The following is a 25,569-nucleotide window of genomic DNA, read 5'->3' as shown; positions in this document are numbered from 1 at the left end:
AACTTTTTCTATGGAAAATTGCAAATAATCTATTATCTACTGGGGCTACTCTTGAGCAACATCTTGTTCCTGTGGATAACTGCTGTGTTTTCTGCAATAATCATGTCGAGGACTTCCAACATCTCTTCTTTACTTGTCCTTGGACTTCCAGGCTCTGGTTCTCCTCTTGGCTGGGTTTAATGGTGGATTGTGATGCTTTTGAAACACAAAATTGGTTTAATTACTTTTGGAGTAGAGACAGCAGTTATGAAAATTTATCTCTATATGCTTTCTCTCTTATGTACAATATATGGTGGCATCGAAATGAGTGTAGGTTTAGCTTTATGAAACCTAACTTTATCTCTGTCTTAGAGAAAGCTTTCTCTGCTTGGCAAGAGTGGACGATTGTAGAGAGTGACATATCTGATATATCTCTTGAGGTTGTTTTACCTTGCATAGAGGAGAATTGGGTTGCTCCTCCTTTCGGTAAGGTTAAAGTAAACTACACTGGTTTGTTTATGTGTGCTAAGAAAACAAGTGTGTCTCTGCTTGTGATTATTAGAGACTGGAATGGAGGATGTATTCTTTGCAGCTCTACGATCGAGTAGAGCTTTATCAAAAACTGAAGCACATTTGTTAGCGGTGAGTTTGCGATGAACTTTGGAAGCGAAGTGGTGGTGGAAGCTACTTTTGAAGGCACCAGTAAAGAAGTTACTAGGATTCTGATGGAGCCTGAAAAGAATTCAAATTGGACCTGGAATGCTATGATAGAAAGCATTCATGCCTCTTTAAGTTCTTTTTTGTTTTTCGTTTTAGAACCACTTACGAATGTGGTAACTCTTGGTCTACATGAGTTTGGTGATTGGGGCTAGATCATATGGACCAACGAACTTTTATATGTATTCTCCGGATGCTATTATGCAGGTTTTAATATAAATATATCTATGAAGATTTTATCAAAAAAAAATAAAAAGTCTAGGTTCATTCTCTCTCCCTAACTTTTAGGTTATATACCCCTACTTTTTGCCTTTTACTAATTTGTCATTCTCCATTACAATTGAGACACTTCACACTTCACTTTTTGGTTTTGGTTTTCCTTTTACTTTTTGATTTCTTCCTGATCAAGATAGGTTTGGGAGAATTCCATATTTTGAGATAAGGATCTGCATCTCCGGTCTTCTGAGTTGAGGGCTTTGACCTTTGACTTTGACTTTTTAGTACTTTTTCATAACAGCTTCTGGTCTTCATAATAACCGTGATTAAGGCTCCTTTTGGTACTAAAACACAGCTTTTATGATAAGTGGTCTGAAATTCTCTTTAACCTGAAAAATGCAATAAAAGCTATGAGTTGTCTTTTCATTAAACGTAAGAAGGGTTGTAATGCAATAATATAAGGGTAATAAAATGCACATTTGGGAGCTGATCAGTGCTTAATGCATAAGCCCATTTGTATAATGAACACGTGTTAACATTTTCACTAGTTGTTTGAGTTATTCGACATAATAGCAAATCTGCCCGCCGATGGCTGGGCTTACTATACATTTCTTGTTAAATTAGTAATAATTAGTAACAAATAATAATAACACACCATCATTAATGCCAAGTGTATAAATTTATCTATTTAATTATTTGTATAACGTTGTTATCATCCGTGTTTGGTTTTGTACCCATCCATATGCAAGCATAATTTTCAATGAAAATAACAGTAATAATATAATTCTACAATGTATGGTAGCAATAATAACACTTCACCACTAATGATATGGTAAGTATAGTACTATTGGACTCTAGATCATTACATATTAATTAGTAAGCCAAACATGTCATTCGGACACTAAATAAATTACAAACAATGAGTCAAAATTATTCCATCCTTCAGCTGAGATGATTCAGTTGTGGATGTGTATGAAAAGTAACTCTAGGAAACAACCAAGCTATACCCTTCCAGTCCCCTCCCACATTGCAATTGACAAATGAATAGGTTGAGTTCTCATTGTTGGATGCTCTATGTTCATTCTGGTACTGGACTTGCCATATAATTGCACATTGAACTCAACTCCACAATGATAATAATTCCGTGCAGACAAATTTGACAAATAAAAAAGTTATAAATATAGTGAACAAAGTTGGAACCCTTGTATACATGATCATAAGAACCAACAATGTATAAAAACAAACAAATGAGAGTGCCAAACCAAATCACTAACTTTGAGGAAGTGCATAAATAAACCAAATACTTGCAATGGAAAGTGATGCTCGGTATCTATTTGTTTGCAATGAAGGGGGTGCTAGAAAGCAACAATCTATTGTTATGATCATAATCAACTTAAAAAGAGCCATTTATTATAACACAATACATTTTCTTATTAGTAACTATTTTTTACTACTTTCATTGAAGACTCTCGTTTGGTTCTCATTACATATGCATTCACATTCATTCCTTCAAAAAATTGAGCATCATAAGACAACTATTGACTAATTGAAAGAAAATATAAAAGATTAATTTTGAAGTAAGATATGTACCATTGGAGAAATGGACTGAGTATAAGGTCTTCCTAAATTGTCACATGGTAAGTCATATAAATTTCTTAGATAGTTTTCCTAAGTCAAGATAAATGTCACTATATTGTCCAATAGGAAACCTTATATATATGTAGATGAACATTATTTCTTTTCACGTCAAACACTACTTCTTTCGTCGATTATGTGAAATATTTTAGCTATCATTTACGCAAAAGTACATAAAACAATGAAATGAGGTGCATGTTAAGTTTATTTGGTAGCATATATATATAAATGATTGCAGTGTGAGTTGTTTCCACCTACATACTATTTTTTTTTTCTAATTAATAGTTTGAAAGCAGTTTAAAAAGTAAAAACTGAAGCACATTAGTATATAAATTAGTACCTTGGTGTAAAGAGAATCATACCTTCTAACGGATCAGCAGGCCCAAGCAAATCAAGATAGTCGTATGATTTTACCTGTAATGAACCATAGAGGAGCTTGCTCAATAGAATTCCTGGATGATTGTGAAGTGGAATGATAGATGAAGGCAGCACACAAAATATTCCTATTTGCAAAATAGTTTTCATGTATTTCACTAAGCCTACCATATGCCCTTTTTTTCACAACTGGGTTCCAAAAAGGAAGATAACTACTCAACTACACCTGTATGTTGAACTAATAATATTGGATGATATAATTAAAAGTTTTAGTCTCAACAAAAACGAACGTACAATGAGTTGTCACTTGAGAAATGCATTGAACCCATATAAAATGCTTTAAAATCCATCGAAAATGTCAACTCTATTAATTAGTAACAGGAACATACTATTGTTAAACTGATGATTTAAAAAAGAAAAGCACAAAACTACTTGTTCTTTGTATCAACAAGCCTTGATTTACTGAAGGGGGTTATACAAAGAGGAAGAGCTTCCCTTGAACCCATGATGGAGCAGAATTTTGTTCTTGAGATATAAATACACGTAAGGCTGTTGTTTGAACCAATGAATACGTCACATCTGTTCGTAATGAAGGTGTCATGAAGATTCTGTAAAAGTACCTCAATTACTATTATTCTCTTCAAAAGCAATGAGTAGGCTTTAAATTTGACGTGTATTAATCTGGATAAATAAGCATGTACCTTGAAATATATGACATCAATTTCGATTAATATATTAGAGAACAATAATAGAGCATAATATGACGTACATTAGAAAATGTGAAGAATGGGAAGGCTTTTTGATTGACCTTGCTCCATTACTCACCTAAACAAGATATCCTAAAAAACCATTTATTCAATAATAAACTTTATATCATCTAGATCCATTATTTGTATGATTGGGAGTCAAATTACCTGTGGCTCACAATCCGAAGGGTTAAGATGCATTGTATTCATGAAATATTCACCAATTTATTGTCATAACCTACAAAATTGACACAAAAAATGAAAGTACTAATAAATTACAATGCAATTCATGGATTATAAGAGATTGGTAGCTTTTAAGACATACTATTTAAAAAATGATATTAAAAGGCAATAATGAGATGCATGATGACTTGAATACATAATTACCAACACGAACTAATGAATTGCAAAAATAACAAATCAATGAAACGAAATCTCTTCAAATAATCAACATGTGCATATTCAATTAATTACTTCCATGAGTTTGTCAGATCACTGTGTCTTAGTAGACTGCAAGGAAAAAATATTGAACAATCACTATTTTTTTTATAACGGATGATCACTGAATGTATCTTCCAAGAAAGGTACAGACACTCTTACATGTTCTCATTGACACAGTGACAATATATGCTAACAAAAATTTAATATCAACTGCCTTTAATCAAACTAAGGCACCATAGTGCACTACTAAAAAAAGGGCTTTTTATGACGATTGTTTTTTTTTTTCTATCTTGACGGCTTTGTTGAAAACCGTCATGATACATGTCCCAATGATATTTTTATGATGGTTATTGCAATATTGTGACGTGTATGACAAAGATGTCAAGAAAATATGATGATTTTATGACGGGTATTCTAAAATAGTCAAATTAGAAATATAATAAACCATTGTACTTAAAAATTTGTTGACGGTTTTGTCCAATTTTTAACAAAATTAAGACAGATGTCATAAATTTTTATGACGTGCTTATAATATACTTCTAAGTTGGTCATTTGTGTGCGTTCATTTCATTGTTTTGGACCTCTCGAGTTAAGCGTCTAGAGTCGAGAGAAGGTCTCACCAAAAAAGAAAGTTAAAGAAAAAACTGAAGTTCCCACATTAAAACAATTTTGAAACAAATTGAATAAATTGAGAAAAATGAAGATTTTCGTTCGAACTTGACATGGAACTTGAACGAAAGAGATGTTCACAAAGAGCTACCTTTAGACTCTTTTCCTCTATGATCTTTTGTTTGGTGAAAAATTATATTCGATTCTCCAGTACAGGTACCGAATCTAAGTACTTTCGAAGATTATCACTACATGTCTTGAGAAGAAGCCAGGGCTCTATTTTTTCCCGACTTATTGCAAAGTAGTGAGTTTTCTTTTCCATTTTTTTTTCCAGCCTTTTTATTAATGTTTTTATATAAAAAGAAAGTTAGTACTCTACATCTTGTTATCACTAACTTGAATGTATTGATCTAAAAGTTGGTATTTTTTATCAAAACTTTCAAAACAGGGAGTTGTTGCATTAATTAAAATGATTATATCGCTATTAAATTGTTGATTCTAGTATTCTATATATAGTAGTCTAAAAGTTTTTCAACACTTGGGGTTTCTTTTTTTTTTTGGGTGGCAGATGTTTGATAAAATTCTCAGATGGGGTTTTCAGTGTGCAATATGGTTATACAAAGCTTACCAGGTATTTTGAGTCTGTTGTACAGCTACCATTGATTTACAACCCGGTCTTTTATATTGGGGTTAACTATTCGTCGAAAGGCACCCATTCAAGTTAAGGATGGCTGATCAGCGAGGCATAGCCTCTTAGGGGATTCATAAATACATAAGAATTTGAATCCAAGGATGCTCCTATGTAGTCTATTTTGTTATATCGCTTACTACTGGCCGAAAGCGGGGATCATATGATTTTATTAGGCAAGCCTTGGCTGCAACAGGCCAAGGTAGGTGATTCAACATTAGGCTGAAGGGACCGTACCGTGGCTTTGAAATGCCAAGCCGGGTGTTGATCCACTTAGGTGGAGGATACTATTATACCATGCCACGGATAATTTTAGCACCTTAGGTGAAGAACGCTCCGCCCGGGAAAACTTCTTGAACAAGCCAAGATAAGAGTACTAAGATGTGCTCGCGTGGACATACCACGATCTTAAAGGCATCCATTTTTTATATTTTCAAGCACAAATCAGATGCGGGAGGTAAGGCACCAAGCATGTGAAACAAAGGCCTAGACAAATTAACCCAATTATGCTGAGACGGTGGAAAAGGAGATTAAACGAATGCTTGACGCCGGTATCATATTCAGAGTTAGCACGAGCTATTGGCCCAATAGTTCTTAATAAAAAAAAAATGAGAAAAGTTTGCTATCTATGAATCAAGGTAGACTTTAGAGAACTTCACAAGGTGACAAAGAAGGATCCCATCCCTTCCCGTTGTCGTTCCAAGATGTGATCTTAGAAAAGGGAATGACATGAACAACACATATGAAAGGTTATTCCAGAATCGACATTCATATCGCCGAATAGGATAAGTTACCACCTTTGTCACATCATCTTGGATTTATGCCTATAAATGGATGCCATTTTTATTGTGTAATGGAGTCATCATTCTCTTTGAGAAGATTACTTACACTTACTCTAAAGCCTATGGCCTGTAAGGATTGACTTAGATGATTAGAGTGTCTTCGGAAAAGGGGCAGATCACTTGGAACAACTCAACAAAGGAGTGCTTAGGCGTCTATCACGTGGCTTGTCCCTGAATCCACAGAAGTGTAAGTTCTTAATGAACCAGGGACGAGGACACAAAGCCGTTAAGGATTACGAGCGGACCCGTGAAGGTGATCTTGAAAATGATGACGCCTGTGAATATAAAAGGATTCAGATCCTTCCTGGGACACGTTATTATCGGCGTTTTCGAAATGATTTAGCTATGGCCCCTAGACTTGTTATTGAATACTGGGCATGTTGTAAAACCTATGTAACTAATGTGCAGAACGCCTTTAGTAAAGGCTTACATGGATGGTCCATTTGGAATTAAAAAGGGCAAGAACGAAATTGTATATTATACAAATAGTGAAAGTTTTCCTGATCCTGAAGTTGAGGTGGGAGGTGCATCGAATTGAAGATGGGAGTCATGGTTATGGAAAGATCTTATTTTTTCCATGGCACATCTTATTTTCAACCTATCAATGTTGATATTTTTTTCCCGTTATGTATCACAACAAAAAGAAAGTAAGTTTACATGGTAAATCTTGTGACAGGAAAGATCTCATAGTGTCTAGGAATGAAAGGCAATGTAAGCACAACATTCGGTTTACTTGAGATATTAATACAGAGCTAGTCAACGAGGTGTAGTTTAAATTCTTATGTGTTACTTTATGATGCCAGTTTCTCTAGGTACATTCACATGTGCAAGCCATGCCTGAAAAGGATATGTTCTAGTCTCATCACCAACAGTATGCATTATTCCTCCAAATACTTCTATTATTTTAAATCATTCTGAGCTAGCATCTTATACCCTCGGCTACCCCTTTCTTATTGTTAGGTTGGGTCCATTCGAACAGGAAGAACGTTAAAAGGAAAGAAGCAACCTCCCATATGTAAAGTGGTGAGATATGAGCTTCCTTTAATACTTTATCCTTAACTCTGTCTTGTAGGTATTACTTACTAAATTCTTAATTGGTATATACTTAACACAATAAAGTAGTGAAGTCATCTTTCTTTCTTTCTTTCTTTCTTTTTTATATATTTATATTATTATTACCTTAAACTTATATGTTTTGAGTTGTTTACTTGCATATTGTAATGACTCGGTATTTTATCTAAGGGTAATCCGGTCATTTTATATGTTAGTTCGGGGTTACTATAGAATATGTTGTAGACTGATCTGGGTGACTAGTGTGTTGGCACTGTCCTTGTTCTTGAAGTTGATAATCGCTAGTGTCTAGTGGTGTATGTCTCACGGTGTGGCTATGATAATTTGGGCGTGGTTGTTTATTTTTGTCTCAGTGCTGTACAATCACTGCCAAGAAGCGAAGACCTTACATTTGGCCTTTAACTTGGTGGCGGCAAAGAGTATATATTTAAGAGCTTACAAGTGGAGAGTCTCTATCTCTATGTAACATTTCTAAATTAAACTTGGCAACCCAAAACTCTATGCGATCCAGCTGCAATTTTGGAAGAAAGCTAATTAAGGATATTAACAAGCATTCCTCAACACCAGGTAAGTGTTTTGTGTTTCCATTTAACTGGTCTGCCTTGTGAATGGTATTATTAGCTATGTCTGCTAGATATAAATTTTATTGTTGCGGCATATTATTCTTAGTACGTTAAATTGATTAAATTGTATTCTTTTTATTTATGGATGATCAACTGTTATAGCTCTGTTGAAATAATACAAGTGGTAATTAATTGGTGGTGATCTAGTTTTATTTTTATTAACATTGAGAATATTGGCATTATTATTATTAACACATATATCGAATTGAATGAGATTTACTTTCTATATTTCTGACCAATACATTTTCAAGAATTTTGCCGGGTACAGTATGAAAAGGTTTAATCAAAAGAGGAGGGACAAATAGGTCCCTCCTGATAGAGATCGATTAGCAAAGGTTAATTCACTCTAGATAATGAAGGTGAAACCTTGGAAGCTTAAGGACTTGCCTGGTGGATCTTTGGGGATACAAAGTGCATAACGCGGTATGATGTGATAGCATGAATACCGATTCAAGGTTGGGAATTGGTTAATTAGGGGACGTTACATAATTAGAACATAAGTGAGGAACCCATACCGCCTTTCTCATCATAAATGGCTTTAATTCCTTCCCATAGTACCTTACATTGCAATAGGAGAACTACAATTGGCTTGATCCCTAAATGGGTACGTAGGCAGCCACCCAGCTCAGCCGCTTCCATAGGAAAACCCCTACCCCTTTGTGAAAGGAAACCGAATGTTTAATATTCCTTTATCGCTATTGAAGTTGGGCATGAGAAATATATAATTGTACGTGTTATGCATGGATATATTGAATTATATTTAATGCTAACGTTTTTCTTGAGATTATGTTAATCGATGCACTTACGAGGATTTAATAAGGAAACGGTAAGTGGAATTAAGCAGCTAAAGGTATGTGTTAATCTCGTCTTTTGTTTAATTGTACGTGTTATGCATGGATATATTGAATTATATTGAATGCTAACATTTTTCTTGAGATTATGTTAATCGATGCACTTACGAGGATTTAATAAGGAAACGGTAAGTGGTATTAAGCAGCTAAAGGTATGTGTTAACCTCGTCTTTTGTTTTCAATTTCATTTCAAGTTGATTATTATATATTGACTATGTATCCAACGTTAAGCGTTAGAGTATCTTCACAAGGATAAACAAGTGCTCCCATAAGACAAGAAAAGGCGTACGGGCAAAGTTAAAAACAATTTAACGTGAATGAAGCGCACTCTGAGTGATACAGCAGTTCATTTACCTATTTATTTTAATTTCAACTTTATTCCTTCTAAGAGCATGTTGTAATAATTTATAATTTATTTATTGTCTTTAAGAATGAATCCATGTTAGAATGCATCCATTAGGTAGGAATTATGACGTTGATGAGCGATCCAAGTGTGAAAGATCGAGTTAGAGTAAGAGATTGGTTTTGGGGCACTGCAACAACTTGATTTAATTAGCATTTGTCGAGATGGTTAAGTAGTCGGTGCCACGAATCAATATCTTTTAGTAGTTGGGTTTACGGCTGAGGTTTTAATATATTAAATAGAAGTATATTATTTGATTTTCAGGTTATGACAGGTTGTAAATTTATGAAATTTTGGAAATACAGAGGAAATTCTGTAAAAATTTCTTTGAACGCGATGCTCAAAGGGGTGTTTTATATTTTAGTTGTAGTTGGACTCATGTGAGTCAAAACCGCTCAAGTCTTGGTTTATTAGATAGTTGAATATTTGGATCGAGCTCTTTTATCTGAATATTCAATTGTCCGAAAAATTGGGGCGCTACACATATGGATGCATGACTTAAGGATTTCCTAATTGTTATTTCATTTTTCGTTTTGTCGAGATGAGTAGTCTTTATTAGTAGAATGCATGCCTAGTGCCTACCAACTTTCATCTAAGTTCTGAATATTAAGTTTCAATTTAAGATTGAAGTCTATCTAAACTCTGTTGTTAAATGAAACAGGCAACGTATGTGGCATTTGTTTGTTGCCTTAAAGAATGGAGGTGGTCTATACTGCATCAACTTGGGAATTTTCTAACAAGATTTTCTTTCTAGCTAGTTGTAAGTTCAATGTAATGTATATTTTTCGTATTGTATTTTTCTTTTGGAGGAAAATGTAAGGACAGTGATAGAATGAATACTATATTCTTGAATAGGAGTGATGGTGTACGTGTGCATTTTATGGAGCAATTTGTTTTTTTAAATGTGTTGTTTTGGCAAGTTCTACAGGGGTGTTGTTATTATGCAGTATTTTTGGTAGGAAAAATATAATAATAATATATTTTTTAAAAAAAAAAAAAAAAAAAATGACGGTTTTAGAAGAACTATCATAGTGTAAACTATTTGTTGACGTTTTTTGTTCTATAAAATGACTGTTCCACAGTAGTCAATGGTCATTTCTTGACAGTTGCAACTATAATTTATGACGGTTACATATGTGGTGGCATAGTAAAATTTACCTACTATGACACTTTAAAGGCTAATATATGTCATAATGGGAGGAACTTTTAAGATGCCTTTCTATGAACTGTCATAACTTTAATGACGGTTTTGGTTGACTTTTTATGACACCCCCAGTAATGACGGCTAGTTTTTCAATCAGAAAGTGTCATGATATGTATTTCATGACAACTAAAAGTTGTCATAAAAATCCCTTTTTTTAGTAGTGGTGGTAAACTATTTTATTAATTAAGCAGAACAGATCAAATTCATCGTCTCCCAAAAATTTAATATCAACCCTAAATCTGATAGGTTTACACCTTAGTATGGCTTAGATTATATATCTAAGCAAGCTATTATTCTTATATAGGTCTGCTACGTAACAATAATAGGAAAGACACCAATGGCATCAAAACTTGACCATTTAAATATTGTATTTACGATCATTCAATTCATTCAAAGATTGGCATAGTGCTCTTTTGGGGGTTTCTACATCTATTCGCTATTTACTATTCACTTATCTATATGATTATCCACCGAGCAATAGTTCCTTCGCTTATTGTAGGTTTTCTTATAAAACCACTTATCAAATACTTACTTCGAGAGAACCCAAAAGAAAAATGAGATATCAATTTCTTTGAGTCTTTTGTAGCTAGGTGGGATCGTCTTATGTTCTTAGACATGGGGTGACAATGAAGTTCTTGTTTTTTTTTTTTATGTAGTTTCTTTTATCATATATGTTTTTAGGTCTTGTTTCTTTCTTGTAATGTAGGCCTTCTCAGCTGACTTCTCTCTTTTTTTTAATGATATTTCACTTTACCGAGCAAAAAAAAATGATATATCAATTTGGAATAAAAAAAGGTTTCTTTGAAGATCTCACCTATCAATGACTCTTCATGAGCTATCGTTAAATCTTTCACATTCAATATTAGCTCCAAAACTGATTATCATGATGCTCCTATCACAAACTAATGGGTTTTTTAGACTTTGGTCCTAACAATAGTTGGTTTATTAGGGTTTGATCTAGAAAAGCTTGAATATTAGGGTTTAGTCCTAGTTTTGGTTGAATACCAATTGAGTTGACCGTGGTCAATGCTTATATTTTGAAATGACAATAATACCCCTAGCATGCAACATCACGTGCTTCCAGTTTTATCAAATTTATTTCTACATCCGACTTCTCATTTCGATGTGGCCATCGATTTTAAAAATCTCGAGAATACAAGTTTTGATGTCTCAAAGACAAAGTTTGCATCATCCATTCCATCACCGCAAACAAGGGAGAATCGAAGAAGCGCCAAGAGAAAATTTTAAGGTCCTAAAATTCGGTAGATCGACTTAAATTGAAAATTGGTGAGGCCATTGAAAAGATTCTCACCAACATCAAGGGAATCAATTATCAAATTCTCTCGAACCCGAAGTTCCTTGCTAAAGGGACTGCCATTGATGATCTCTTCGCCCCGATAGAGTTCTCATTGGAGGCTAGGAGACCCCGGTGGTCAAAAGGCTATTCAAGCCCTGAAAAGTGTTTATGCCCATTGGGTGCTTGAAGAAATCATAACCACCAACCTCCTCGGTTCTGAACTTTCAAAGCTTGCCGCCAATGCCTTCTTGGCTCGAGAGGATCTCATCTGTGGAATGCCATGTCACTCTTTGTGAGGCTACCGGAGCAAATGTTGCAGAGGTGTCCCATGTCTTTGTTGGAGGACACAAGGATCGGACCCAAGTTTCTAAATGCTAGTGTTGGGTTTGGAGGTTTATGCTTTTAAAAGGATATCCTAATGGTCTCCTTGAGGTAGATAACTACTGGAAACAAGTTGTTAAGATCAATGACTATCGGAAATTGGATCGGTGAGATCGGTGATGAACCCAACCAATCAATCATGAAATTGAATCGGTGATGAACAAGTTATTGAGATCGGTGATGAACCCAACTGATAAATGTAAAATGAGTAGTTTACCTACGAAATGAACGATGAATTCTCAACGTAAGTAAACTAAACTTACTATCGTTTTACGTGTCTATTATCAAAGCTTCTACTCTCAATGCGAATTGCACTAAATGGAGTATGAAGTTCGTTCCACTCCTAGTTCCCTAGCATGGATTGTTTTCTAAGTCTAACTAGTCGCTCTTAAGTCAATGAGAGCTTTACTACGGTGTTATACTACTGATGAAACTAAAATGAGTCTACGTTGAATTTAACTACCTTAATACTATGGAAATATGCTTGTTTTGAATCTAGATAAAGGATTAGAGGGAATTGAATCCACCTCGAATCCAACTTAATAACCTAGTATAGATTCTTGTATCTCGATTCTCACGTTCTTACGGCAAGAAATTCGAAGTTCTAATCCCTAGTGTTCATGGCATTTCTACCGAAAGTACTAACTAGCATGTGAAGTCGTCCACCCATTCTCATCATAAAACACGACTTTCTAGAGTGGAATAGATTCTACAACCAATTCTATACTAACCACTAAGTTTTCAACAAGGCTTCATCAAACCCTCTAATGGAGGATTTAGCCTTGATTCATCAAACTAACAATTCCCATTAAATCTAAACTAAACATAATGAAAAGATTCTAACTTTATGCGATTTCACTAAACAATAATCGAAATCTAATTAATAACTATGAAATGATAACAAACAATAATGGAATTTAGATCTATAAATCGAAATTGACAAAATAACTATTTTATTATCTAATCAATCAAGAACAATAATTTGAGAGTTTAATCTAAAACAAGAATTGAAATGAAATTAAACTTAATTAATCTAATGAAAACTAGATCTAGAATTAAGGTTTAATGGAGGCTAACTAATCTAATTTATTTTCTAACCTAACTATCTACCATTAACAAAGAATTAAGCTTTTGTTTTTTTATACATTCAGATCCAAAAATCGTGCATGGGCTTGGAGCCATGTTTTTGGGCGAGAATGAAGCCCAAAACCCAATTCTTTCAAATTCAAAAAGGCCTCTTCAGCTGCAGTTGACTTCCACAGACTTTTCGTCCACTTCTACTCCTCTGATTGGGTCAAGGCTTGGATCATTGCAAAGCTCTTTCCGAGCCGGTCGTTTTGACATAAGGTAGGCCTCAATCCAGGTCTGAGTCCAAAGATATGGCATTCGAAGTTCTCGACTTTTGCTCCTTTATCTCGCTTAAAGTGGCACATTTCGCATTACATAATGGACTTTGAAGCCCGAAATGCATAAAACAGCGTAATCGTGTTAACTCTTACTTATTATTATTCACATAATTGGTCTAACAGTATGATTATTAAGGGTTAAAACTACAGTTTTGGGCTCTTATCACCAACCAATCATGAAATTGGAAAGAGAACCCGACGGGTCGGGGTTTTGAGTGCTAAAGTGTGGTTTCATTCCCGAAGAAGAAGATGAGGGTTGGACTCAATAACATTATCGAGATCGAAATCAAAAATCTAACGGTCACATGATTTAGATTGAATATCCAATCATATCGACATGTGTCCAACAAATTATACAACTAGTGATGTGACATCGCGACCGGGCGGTATTTCTGGTCATATCAAAATAATTAGCAGATTGACCACAGTCAAGAACCAAAACTAGGACTAAACCCTAATATTCAAGCTTTTCTGGACCAAACCCTAATAAACCCACTATTGTTAGGACCAAAGTCTAAATACCCCCAAAATAATTATGAGAATAAACAAAGTTGTTAAACAAAGAATAAACACGGAATGAAGACATATATTGCGTTAAAATTTCTTTAATCCATTTATTTGTGTTGCTTCTTTTAAGTGTGCTTCCATCCCGATAAAAAAATAAATTAGCAATCTTTATCAAACTGATAGTGACTTTAAGTGGACTTGCTGTTTTTTATTTCTCTTTCGATCAATCATTTAATATTGAGGACACATTTGTTTAATCTTCTTAAGTGGCAAGGAGACTGCTTAAAGACATAGAGTTTCAAAAGAATATACTGAGTTTTAGCCATAAGACTACACATAAGATTAATTATGCAGCCACTAAGCATTAGGTTACAACCCTCACTGCTAGAGCTTATTCAAGAAAATGATGTAGACATATAGAGCAATTCAAGTAAGGACTAACCAAGAGTATGTGTTAGTAGGTTCTTTGGCATCTCATGTATCAGGTGTTGGTACCCTACCTTTTGTACTTTGGTTCTAATGCGAGAAATGATCTCGCCAATTACTTTGATTCTACTGCAACAACTTAATAAAAAATTATGGGCTGTGAATAACCATTGCCAAAAAAATATGAATGGAGATATAATATTAAGCTGCTCAGATTTTGAGACATTGAGTAGAGATGAGTAGACATTATGGTTACTCTTCGACAAACGGGAAGATTCGATGAGTATTTATTATTTCAGTTATCGCACATTCAACCACTCTAAAAATGAAAGAAAGAGTTTACATGGTTGAAGATGAAATATAGAAATAGTGTCATTCGTGTTTTAATCTTGTATTTTCAAGCTGAAAATAAGTAGCAGTAATGAAAAAAAGAAATTAAAAAAACAGCGAACATTTGATTGAATTATGATGGTAAGACTTTATACATGCCATTAATAACGCAACCGAAATACATTACTTGAAATAATGTGTAAAAAATGAAGAAATAGATGAACTGGAAGGAATGGAAAGAAACATACCTGACCTCTATTGATCTTTTTCTTGTGAAAACGACTTCTGTGTGTCTTCTCTTGAAAACCGTACGTATAGAGAATGCATGTTAGAGTAATATAGATCACTATTACGTCATTGACATGACATACCTCTAGATTGTACAAATATTATACCAACCAAGACGGTGCTCTGTTATTTGAAAGAATCATTGAAAGCATCAAAACATCCTCCATAAATAAAGCAATACCTGAGATCTCTTAATTTGGATGACTTGATGTCCTCTTTCATGTGCCTATGAGACTATGACAGCCCCTCCAGAACTAAATCAAGGCAAATAAATTACACTAAGAATAAGACTAATCTAACAATAAAAAAAAAACACAATAATCTTGGCAATACATAATCAAGGGGAGTTATTCTCATTGCAAAAGTTGTTTATGCACTCTAAGCTTAAGGTGGGTTGCTGACAACCACTTAACAACTTCAAATTCTCATTCTCAACTGAAGATTCACATTCATACATAGCTTCATTTGCTCACCAGTTCTTAGGCCACTCTAGTACCTTCCATCTTGGCCTTAAGCTAAAGAAGCATTATTTTTTCTCATCAAGCTAGAGTGAGTAAACTAAACAGGATCACCATGGACAAATTAAGAACACAAACAAAACAATTTTATGTGAAATCCACATAGCATCAATTTGATAGTTCATGTCCAATGCTAAATGTGGTCAATTCCCAAGTTGATCAGATTGATAACTAACCAAGAAGCATATTAATATAACCACATATTAGTTTGACATTGATAACTAACTAAGAAGCATTATTAAGTTCACCATCTAAGTTTGTTCATTCCCTAAATTACTTGAGACTTAGGAGATATCCATACTTATAAAATGAACCAATAGATAAAAAGGGACATACAAAAATCAAATCGTAGAAGTGAGTTTTTACTGATCTTCCTTAAGTACCATCCAATGTCAACGAATTAAACCTTAGACTCTATATTGATGAATTTATCAAACCTGTGTTTTCCCCTTTTTAGATGGTTATTCCTACTAATCGTGCTAATCAAAGAAGTAACATCATTCGATAAGAATTACAAATAAATAAATAAATAAAATAATAATAATCATGAAGGTGATGTTCTAATAACTTGGCTTTGCAAAATATCATAAGTAAAATATAGGCATGTCAAAGAACCTTTATGTTCCTTCTGGAACTCCATTACAAACTCTGGTGTGTTCATATGATTCAATCTCCCGACATAGTTATGGAATTTATAAGATCAATAACTTTATAAGTAGGATTAAACATATGCAAAACACAACCTAAAGGAAATATTAAGTAGAAACCCAAGTTAACCAAGCAATTGTCAATTTGGTTTTTGTTAAAACTCTCCACTCAAACAGAGAGTTTTCATATTCACATCCTTTTGGTGTTGAAATAAAATCAGGAGATCAAACAAATATTTGGTCTTCATGACTAATGTATGTGGTTATTTGGAATTAAAGCTGAAACTAACCATAACAGTGAAATGAGTTTCATATTCAAAAAGTGTACTCTTGTCCAAAGAACTGCAAGAAAATAGTAGCAATAGTAAAAACATTAGTATGTTAACAAATAAATGTTGTTGTTACTTTGAGAGGCAACAATACAAATTCATTCATAATGTTAGGAACGTACCCAAAAAACATCATAAATGAATATTTCCAAAGGACTCATGCTCCGAACCAAGACTATATATCGCAGATCAAATTTATTTCCTTCCAATAAAGCAGGATGCTGCATATACTTCTCGGTGGGAAACATTTGCTCATGCGAGGTCTTTAACCAATCATTTGACCAAACACATTATTCCCTCTTTTGGGCAAATTTCTGCTTCAGGACTCTTAAGTGCAATTTAAAAACTTCAAAATTGGTCAAATCACCAGGCAGACAAATATACATAATTCTAGAATGCATGGACCAGAAAACAAAAAGGCCAATTTTACATAAATAATAACATGTTTTTTATAGAAATTATATATATATCTGCAGCGAATTTATTACCTGCTAAAATTTGGTTGTCAACACTTGAGAGAATATCAGAACCACCAAAGAAAAAAGTTGGTGCAGAGATAAGTACTGTTAGCTGAGAGATTTTTTTTTTTTTTTTTTGAAGTGGGGTGTTTCACGAAGAGTGGGGTTTTGTTTCTGTCAAGAAGAAGAATGCAATTAGGTTACCCTTAACAAAGGGTTGGGTTCTTTTTTTATTTGATAATTACTAAAATAGTTCATGCGTAGAATTGAAATAATGTGCATAAAATTGAAATAATGGACGTAGTTTTATTTTATTATTTTCCAACACATATGAAAAGACAATTTTGACTTATATTAAATTAGAGAGGACACCAAATTCAGGGTTATTTTGGTAAGAAGACAAGTAATTAGTAGAAACTATTTTAAAAATTTTGCGTAGTTCACTATGAGCATCTTGGAAGAACCGATATTAATGTAGATAGGCTAGGATACTTTCTTACATTGACACCTGTCTATTAGTTTGACAGTCATAACTACCCTAACAACCTTGACTTACAATGACTGAGTCAATATTTAAACTAAGGCATTAAGCATTACAGAGTTAATACTCTATTATAAGATACCTTGTGGATCATATTATGGATATTATTATTGATAAACCTATATCGCTTGGGGATTCTCCCAGCATGACACGGGATGAAACTTTAAAGTTAAAAGAATTGTTAACATAGAATGGTGTTGATGGGATGACACTAAGACATCCACCATGTTCCCTACTCCAGTGGAGCGATATATTATCTACTAAAGGAATATATTAGTTAGGCTAACAGGTTCTGATAACTGCAAGCTGTGGTGGAAATTGTGCCAGAAGGGGTATTTCACTATTAAAATTGTTTAAGAAACCTTGCTAGCAAGGAAACATTAATATTATTGGAGAGTTATTTATGCTGCAAATCTCCGTCCCGAGGTGCACATATATGTATATAGTCATACAGGAAAATGGATGGACACTTCTCATGCCCTTTTTCTTCCCATTTTGAAGAAATCTACTCTCCAACTATTTTTACAACGTGACTTAGCTTGGTGAGAGGCCTTTGCTTCACCACTCCACTTCTTTTTAAGGGTAAATGCTGATCCTGCTAACTGTCAGGTCAGGGTCTGGCTAGACGAAAATTGAAATTCTAGATTTTGTGGAAGCCATAACTCTGGTTGTGAAGCGTCAAGCATTTGATTAGTACCTAATGATTATTTAGTAGTGTCTATTGAATGAAAAAAATTAAGGGTTAGTTAGTGTTACCCCCAACTAGATGAGCCGGATTTCCCCCCCACTCTAGATGGGAAATTAGGGTCTCCCATTCCAATGCACACAAAAAAAAAACACGGTCAACCCAGCCACTAGATTGGAAATTAGGGTCTCCTCCTAAATACACACAAAAAAAACACGGTCAACCTGGAGGGGAGACCCTAATTTCCCATCTAGTGGGGATAAAAAAAACTTTATTATCCATGAATTCAAAGTTTCGGACATCCATAAGAACTTGTGAGAAACAAAAAAAAATCAAACACCTCAACCTCAACCTCCACCTCAACCGGCCTCAACCATTGTTATAGGTAATCTTGGAGGCTTGGGCTTCGGTATTAATTACAGTTACCACAAATAAGAAACAAATGCAGGAACAAACACACAATGCAGAAGTAGCTCCAGACCTAGAATTACTTCATTATTGAACTACTCTTGAGGACGTTACTTAGAGCTCCACCACACTAAACAACTTGTCTTGAGACACGTTCAATGCTAATTCCAGCTATCGTTACTACTCCACTTCGAGGAACCAAACTTACAACCAGTTGTTCTGATGCCTCTGCCTGAATATCTTCTAACAGATATGTTATACCAATGTGCAATATGTTTTTCTGATCTGATTGACCATGAGAGTGTGGAATATGCACAAAAGATCCAGCAAACTCCCCAAGATCAGCAGAAACTAAGCCTTCTTCTGGTCTGGCAATGTACACTTCGAACCCTGCAGTATCACTGCTGTCAAACGTGAAGTCATCAATGAAAATAACCTCTGATTCTTCTTCTTTCTCGTCTTTGGTACGTGAGACCTTGGGTCTAGGAACTAAGGCACGTATGGTGGTGTCTAGCACTCGAGGCGTAGTTCCAAACTCAGAGACTGCAACCATTTCGTCTTGGGCAGCACTTCTTGGCGCAGCTCTCTTTTTGTTGAAATAGGTTCGTCGAATGTTCAACCATGCTCTATCTTCTGTTTGGTAGGTGTACTTAAGTGCCGAAGTACTAAGACAGTCCTTAACCTGTAGAATTATCTTAATTAGAAGTCACATAGTTGACGAAAAAATAAATAAACAGCAGAGGTCAAGTGGAATGCTGGCTAAGGAGTAAGGCCCCATGTTTTTTTAAATATTTACTTTCACCCAAACCATGTTTGAAAAAAATAATCTACAGGCTCTTTATCAGGAAATATTGGACACCAAAGTCTCCCCTGATCAATAATGCAGTCAATTGATTTTTTTTTTTTCAGTGTAAGGATCGATCTACATAGGCCTTATACGCTGGGAAGGCTTTTTAAGAAAATGCTGGAAATTGGCCTGAGAAAGAGATGTGAGATGGAGCCGTTGGTTTTGAACAAATCTGACAACAGAGTGATGACCAGCTAGCTAAAAGAAGGATGAAATGGAATCCGGCCAAGGGCTCCCACAGCACGAGCATCATCCGATCTGTTTCCTACTAGGTATAGTATTTTGGTTCAAGACAAGAAAGTAGAGCTTATATGAGTTTCACTCACCTTACACCTGACGACATTTCTGTTCTCATCGTAGAATATATAGGAGGACTCAAGCCAGTCTGGCTGGTCGAACTCAGGTGTGGTAGTACCACGTTGATCTTTGTAGAGGCTCCACAGGCGATCAATTTGAGCGTGGTGGGCATAGAAGATGGGGTCTCGAGCGGCAGTGTGGAAGTTACCCATGTCCCAATAAGGCCTATAAACTTGACTAGCCCACCTATGAGGAATAGCGTGAAGGTTCTCCAGTGCGCCTGGACCATTACGGACTTGTCCCTCACTAAGGGGCTGCCCTAAGAAATTTTCAGGATTGAATAAATTCTCTGCAAATATGTCATGAAGTTGCTTTTGGTTCGCCAGTATGACAGCTTCTTCCTCCTCAGGAAGGGGGTTTGGATCACCGAAAGCATACCTGTAGCTCATCAAAGACGCCATATGGTCAGGATTTCGGTTACAATTGAATAATGAATTTTGGGACGAGAACGGGTCCCTGTAGATCGAAGGAAATCTCATTCCACTGGGTTGATCATAATTCCAGTACGGAATAGCGAACGATGGATCCCCAATAAGCTTTCCGAGGATCCTCTCCCAGAAGTATAGGTAGTACCTATGCCAGGGTCCAAAATGCCAGCTCCCATGTAGCTGCAAGTTTACAGCTGGGAACCCGACCTGGCTGTAAGCGTCATTGCAATAAGCACAGTGAATTTGCGCTTGTTGCATGAAATTCCAGGGATCATCTGCTGGAAGTGCTCTCATTTTAGTTATTGCCTCTCGAAACTTTGCTAGGTACTTGGGGTCAGTCTCAAGTGCCTCAACTGATCTCCGAATACGCATGGGCTCGGATGCATCTGGAAGCTTAAAGTCCGTGATAGTAACTGGTGTCGAACCATAAGGTGGACAGCAATCAACACGATTTGTGAGTTGAAGGTCATTAGCTAAACGACATGTCGATAGATCAGGTGGTTGAATTGGAGCACCCACAGCCATGTTACCGAATGTGGCTGTGGCACCACACACACCACCTAAGCCAATGAGAACATTTCTTCTATCAATAAGATCGTTTGCAACATTTTCATTTTGATCTTTTGGTTTACTTGATGTACAAGAAATTTGTCTACGGATTGAAACTTGTGCTTTTGATGATGATGGCCTTAGATCAAAGCTTGAACTGTTGGTCAGGGTGGGACTGGTTGTGGCTAAGAACGACAGAGACATGGTTTACTTGGACCTTATTAGATCTAATTGGCTTGGAAGGGAATGGTTAGTAGCTCCACCTTTTATAGAGTTTTTCTCTTCTTTTCATTTTTTGTCCCTCGTTTTTTTAACAATGTGAATGTGTTGGTATTAAAAGTACAAGACTCTTTTAGCATGGTCCTCTAATAGCTAGGCTTTTAAATTCTTAATTTTCTCAGGTGAGTGGTAGAATATACTTGGGATATTAATCCCCTTAATTAATTAGGATAATAAACCCCTTAAATAGAATGGTACGGTCCTCTTAATGGTATGGACCCCTTGGGTTTCCTTTTTCAGTAAACGTGCTACTTATTAGTTACTGTATATATTCACTATTACACCTAAGATTCGTTGAAGATAGCAATCCAAATTTAAATTCAACATTTAGAAAACACCATGTGAAGATAATTGAATACAAACATAATCATATTCGACCGCATGCAAAAACTGCGCACATGTGCAATTGGTTTTGAAATATATATGTTCAAACATACCGCTCAAACCCAAGACTTATAATAATCTTATGCAAGTGGTGCAGTATTGTAAAATTGACAGCTTTGTATTAAAGTGCAGTCCCCTAAATCGTACCGCAGCCCTCGTGGAGTCGTGGGCAATTATACTTTCTGGATCGAGTCATTTATAAAATAATTAATCAGTTTAGCAATTTCACCTCTGCATTCTAACAATGTGCGTTCAAAAAGGGGTCCAATTAGGTAGTTAGGAAAGGTTTCAGATTAGAGAAAGCAGAGTGGCAGCATGGGACTTAAAGTTTAATAATTTGATGTCAATTACTGAATAACCCGAATACACAGTCTTATTTGCATTGGAAGTTCTGTGCAAATGCAAGCCTAATTTGTATTTGTACCTTTATAATGCACGTGCAATCTTCTTTACACAGTTTCTTTTGTATATCTTAGGCGGAACCTCATTATTCACAGTCCAGGAAGTGTAATAGATAATGATTCTTCAATCTTTCGGGCGGTGGTGACAGAAGGGACAACGTGTAGTCAACCCGGCCAATTCCCAGCGAATTGAAGTTCATATATAATGCGCAATGCAGGATTAAGGACGCTGCTATGTGGCTTTGCTCAATCCAGGTTGTTGCTGTTAGTACTTTTTTCTTCAAAATTACCTTGTCTAGAAATAAAAGTTTAAAAATAAAAACAAAGAGTGAGAGAAGCAGAATTTAACGGAAAAGAAAAACTGCACCTGCTTATACTCAAATAGGTCAAGTAGATTGAAATATTTTAGGCTTCAATTCCTACTAACATAATGCAATTCCTGATTTGGTTTCGGTACATAGCCAATGGAATTTTAAACTTCATCTTAATTTGTTGTTCACTTATTAATCTTAATCAGTCTCCTAGCTAGTGCTGGTCATCGAGTGAGTCGAGTCGAGCTTTAGCGAGTTCGAGTCGAACACGTGTGTGTCTCGAGTCGAGCTCAAATTCTTTCGAGCCGAGTTCGAGTTGGCTCATCAAGTATCCGAGTAGCTCTCGAGTCTGGATTTTGATGGTTCATAGCTATATGTTCGAACTCCATCACAAGTTTTCAATATTGATTTGATTTGTTTTGTGCATAACTTTGAATTCAAACATATTCTAGATACAAGTGAGCAAAAATAGATATATAATACTTACTAAATATCAAAATAATATGCAGAGACAATCTCACGATATACGAGAGTGTGATTACAATTCACTGAAATAACAATGAACCTCTATCTAACAAGTATTATAAGGTGAATACATATTATTGCAATCAATATGTGATAAGCTATTATAATTCAACACGCTATTATAACAATTATTCTGTGTTTTAACAAAATTATCTAAAATACAAATAGTTTTGAGTAGCTCACGAAGCTATTTGATTTCGAGCTCGAACTGTAAAACCTGCTCATATTTGACTCATATTTTTAAATGAGTGAGTTCGAGCCAAGCCCAAAACGAGTCGAGCACCGAGCTGCTCACGAGCATTGAGCCTGATGACCAGCGCTACTCCTAGCTCTATGCCGCCACTATTTACAGACAAGATGTTTGTCACTAAACAAATCCTCTAAACAATATTAAAACAAACGTCCAAACTTTGAAAGAAAAAGACAATGACAAACGAAAGAGACAGCGAGGCATCTGGAAGGTGCTCATGTTCCTGTTTGATTCTCTATTTTCCTATGTAAATTATATTTTCTCCGGTTTGATTTCCAAAAATGTCGGTATGTGTCCCACTCATAGGTAGGGCTGGCAATGGGTCGGGTAAGAACCGATACCCGATCCGGTCCGAACCAATAAAAACGGGTCTAGAACAGGTAGTTAACATATTGGATCGGTTCTGGGTCTTAAAAATCAAAACCGGACTCTTATTGGATTGGTTCTGGATTAAGTATGTACCGAACCGTTATGGGCCTAATCTAATTAAAAATTTTAGTCTTATTCTTTCTAATTTTCATCCACCATATATTTCTATTACCTTATACAACATTGCAATATTTAAAGTTCCAAAATAAGATATGCAAAATACATATGTAATATTACGATATTTTTTTACATAATAAAAAGATGGTTTCTATTACAAATTTGGATTTCAAATAATTCATTATGCCTTTTTTATTTGTATATCTTGTTTTTGTGTTTAGCAAAAAAAAATTATTTTATATTTATATAACGAAAATTAGGATCCAATTATTAAAAACTCAATTCACCGGGTTGAAATTGAGCTTATTGGTTCGGAACGGATCGGATTCGGAATCAAAAAAAAGTTTTCGGTTTGGTTCTGGTTCTCTAACTCAAATATATGTTCGGGTCGGGTCCGGTTCTGGGTCTGTATTGTTGAAAAGCGGATCGGTTTTGGATTTGCCTATATCCGGACCGATCCAACCCATTGCCAACCCTACTCATAGGACAAAATATCAAGATATGAGTATTTATTGATATTCAATTTTTGGATATGTATTGTAGATATATTCTTCTCTTTGGGAATATTTGATATTGTTTCACATGCAAATATCGTAGATATATCCAAAATATCGATAAATATTGTGAATATTGTAGATATTTCTTAATATATCATAATATATTATTTATATTTATTTGAAATATAATGGTAAATATTAAATAAAATTGTTATATACACAAAATATCGCCAAATATCGTAAAATATCGTAAAATATCTCTAAATATCGTCGAAATATCACTGATATTTGTAGTCGCATATATCTCTAAATATATCATGATATTTATATACCTTTTTCTAAAATCTGAATAAATATCCTCAAATATCGAAATATATCGGAATATTTTGTACTATGGTCCCACTCTTCTCTCATGGGCATGTGCTTATGGCTCAAACATGGGTGCCACCTGTGGCGGAGCTATGTAGCTAGCCCCCCCCCCCTTAAGGCAAAAAAATGAAGTAGTAGTACTAAGAGCATCTTTAGGAAAGCAACAAAAAAAACACCAAAATTTTGAACCAAAAAAACACCAAACAACTTTAGGAACAACATAAAAAAAACACCAAACAACTACGCGGTTTTGCCAAAACCGCATTATATAGCCCACGCGATTTTGCCGAAACCGCGCTACTAAAGCCCAACTGACAGGCCCAAGCCTACGGTTTTCAGAAAACCGCGGTGTTAAGAACCGCAGCGTGCTACTTATATATAAACGACTCCAAAGTCGCGGGTTGGTCACTTTCACCTCTTCTCACAATTATAAAACCCTCTCCTTAGTAAAAAAAAAAACAAAACCTACCTAAACTCTTAAAATTTGATATGGATCCTTTTGAACCTTTCGACGATGATGATTGGCGATTACCACGATGACATTGGCGATGAGGGAGAAGAACACGAGGAAGTAGAATCTGGGGGGGAAGAAGGCGGGGAGAAGAACCCAGAGGATGTCGATACCGACCGATAGACATCCCTATGTAATCGGAGTATCGGATGAACGACTTCGATTGGCAATTTGCACTGGAGAAGCACTTGATATGGAAGTTGTGTCTTCTACACGTGATACAAAACATGTGTCGAGTGCAGTGGCTAATACTCAGGTAATTAATTAGTTTTGATTAAATATTTTAAATATTAATTAGTTGAGTTGGACCAATTAATTATTTATCTTATACACATTATTTTTTTTCATAATATCAGCATATTATTGACTACCAAGTTAGATCGACTTTACATGGTGTTAGAGAGTGGTGGAAGGTTATTAAGAGTTTGGATGAGTTTGTACATATTATAGATAATATTTTGTATACACTTTTGGGTCTTTTGGTTGATGTGGATTATGAGAAGGCTAATTGGGCAGTGGTCATAGCTTTAGTAGAAAGATGGTGGAGTAGAACTCATACATTTCATTTCCCTTGTGCGGAGTTAGGGTTCACACCACTAGACTTCACTATGATTTCTGGGTTGAGTATCGGTATAGGCCAACCGATATCTTTTCATACAAATTATGAGAATATGGATAGTATGCTTATGAGTTTTCCTCGTTTGGGTGTGGATGCTTATGATTCTTCTGGGACTAAGCTATCTCATATTAAGAC

At 35.3% G+C, this 25,569-nt stretch overlaps 1 protein-coding gene and 2 long non-coding RNA genes across 3 annotated transcripts; 1 reads left to right on the top strand and 2 right to left on the bottom strand.

Moving 5' to 3' along the window:
• Window positions 1-1,767: 1,767 nt before the first annotated feature.
• LOC147475840 (uncharacterized) lies at window positions 1,768-11,295 on the bottom strand. Its single transcript, XR_015209582.1, has 3 exons — window positions 11,215-11,295; window positions 3,837-3,906; window positions 1,768-2,961 (listed from the first exon to the last, which is right to left on the bottom strand). It is a non-coding gene; the product is annotated as an uncharacterized LOC147475840 (long non-coding RNA).
• Window positions 11,296-18,455: 7,160 nt separating this feature from the next.
• LOC147475839 (polyphenol oxidase, chloroplastic-like) lies at window positions 18,456-21,101 on the bottom strand. The gene is made up of 2 exons (XM_086582343.1): window positions 19,795-21,101; window positions 18,456-19,303 (listed from the first exon to the last, which is right to left on the bottom strand). Exons 1-2 carry the CDS (start codon window positions 21,004-21,006, stop codon window positions 18,752-18,754), a joined length of 1,764 nt encoding a protein of 587 aa, XP_086438469.1. The 5' UTR covers window positions 21,007-21,101; the 3' UTR covers window positions 18,456-18,751.
• On the top strand, window positions 20,911-22,324 carry LOC147475838 (uncharacterized). Its single transcript, XR_015207583.1, has 2 exons — window positions 20,911-21,051; window positions 21,942-22,324. It is a non-coding gene; the product is annotated as an uncharacterized LOC147475838 (long non-coding RNA).
• Window positions 22,325-25,569: the final 3,245 nt, after the last annotated feature.

The sequence above is a fragment of the Coptis chinensis genome, chromosome 9 (assembly GCF_015680905.1).
Source record: "Coptis chinensis isolate HL-2020 chromosome 9, ASM1568090v1, whole genome shotgun sequence".
In the NCBI taxonomy this organism is placed as follows: domain Eukaryota; kingdom Viridiplantae; phylum Streptophyta; class Magnoliopsida; order Ranunculales; family Ranunculaceae; genus Coptis; species Coptis chinensis.
This window is presented reverse-complemented; position numbering and strand designations above follow the sequence as displayed.

Excerpts from the sequence above, each read along its gene's own strand:
- LOC147475839 (XM_086582343.1), bottom strand. The coding sequence starts at position 21,006 with ATGTCTCTGTCGTTCTTAGCCACAACCAGTCCCACCCTGACCAACAGT. Across the intron at positions 19,304-19,794 it reads GAAATGTCGTCAGGTGTAAG|GTTAAGGACTGTCTTAGTAC; the intron begins GTGAGTGAAACT and ends ATAATTCTACAG.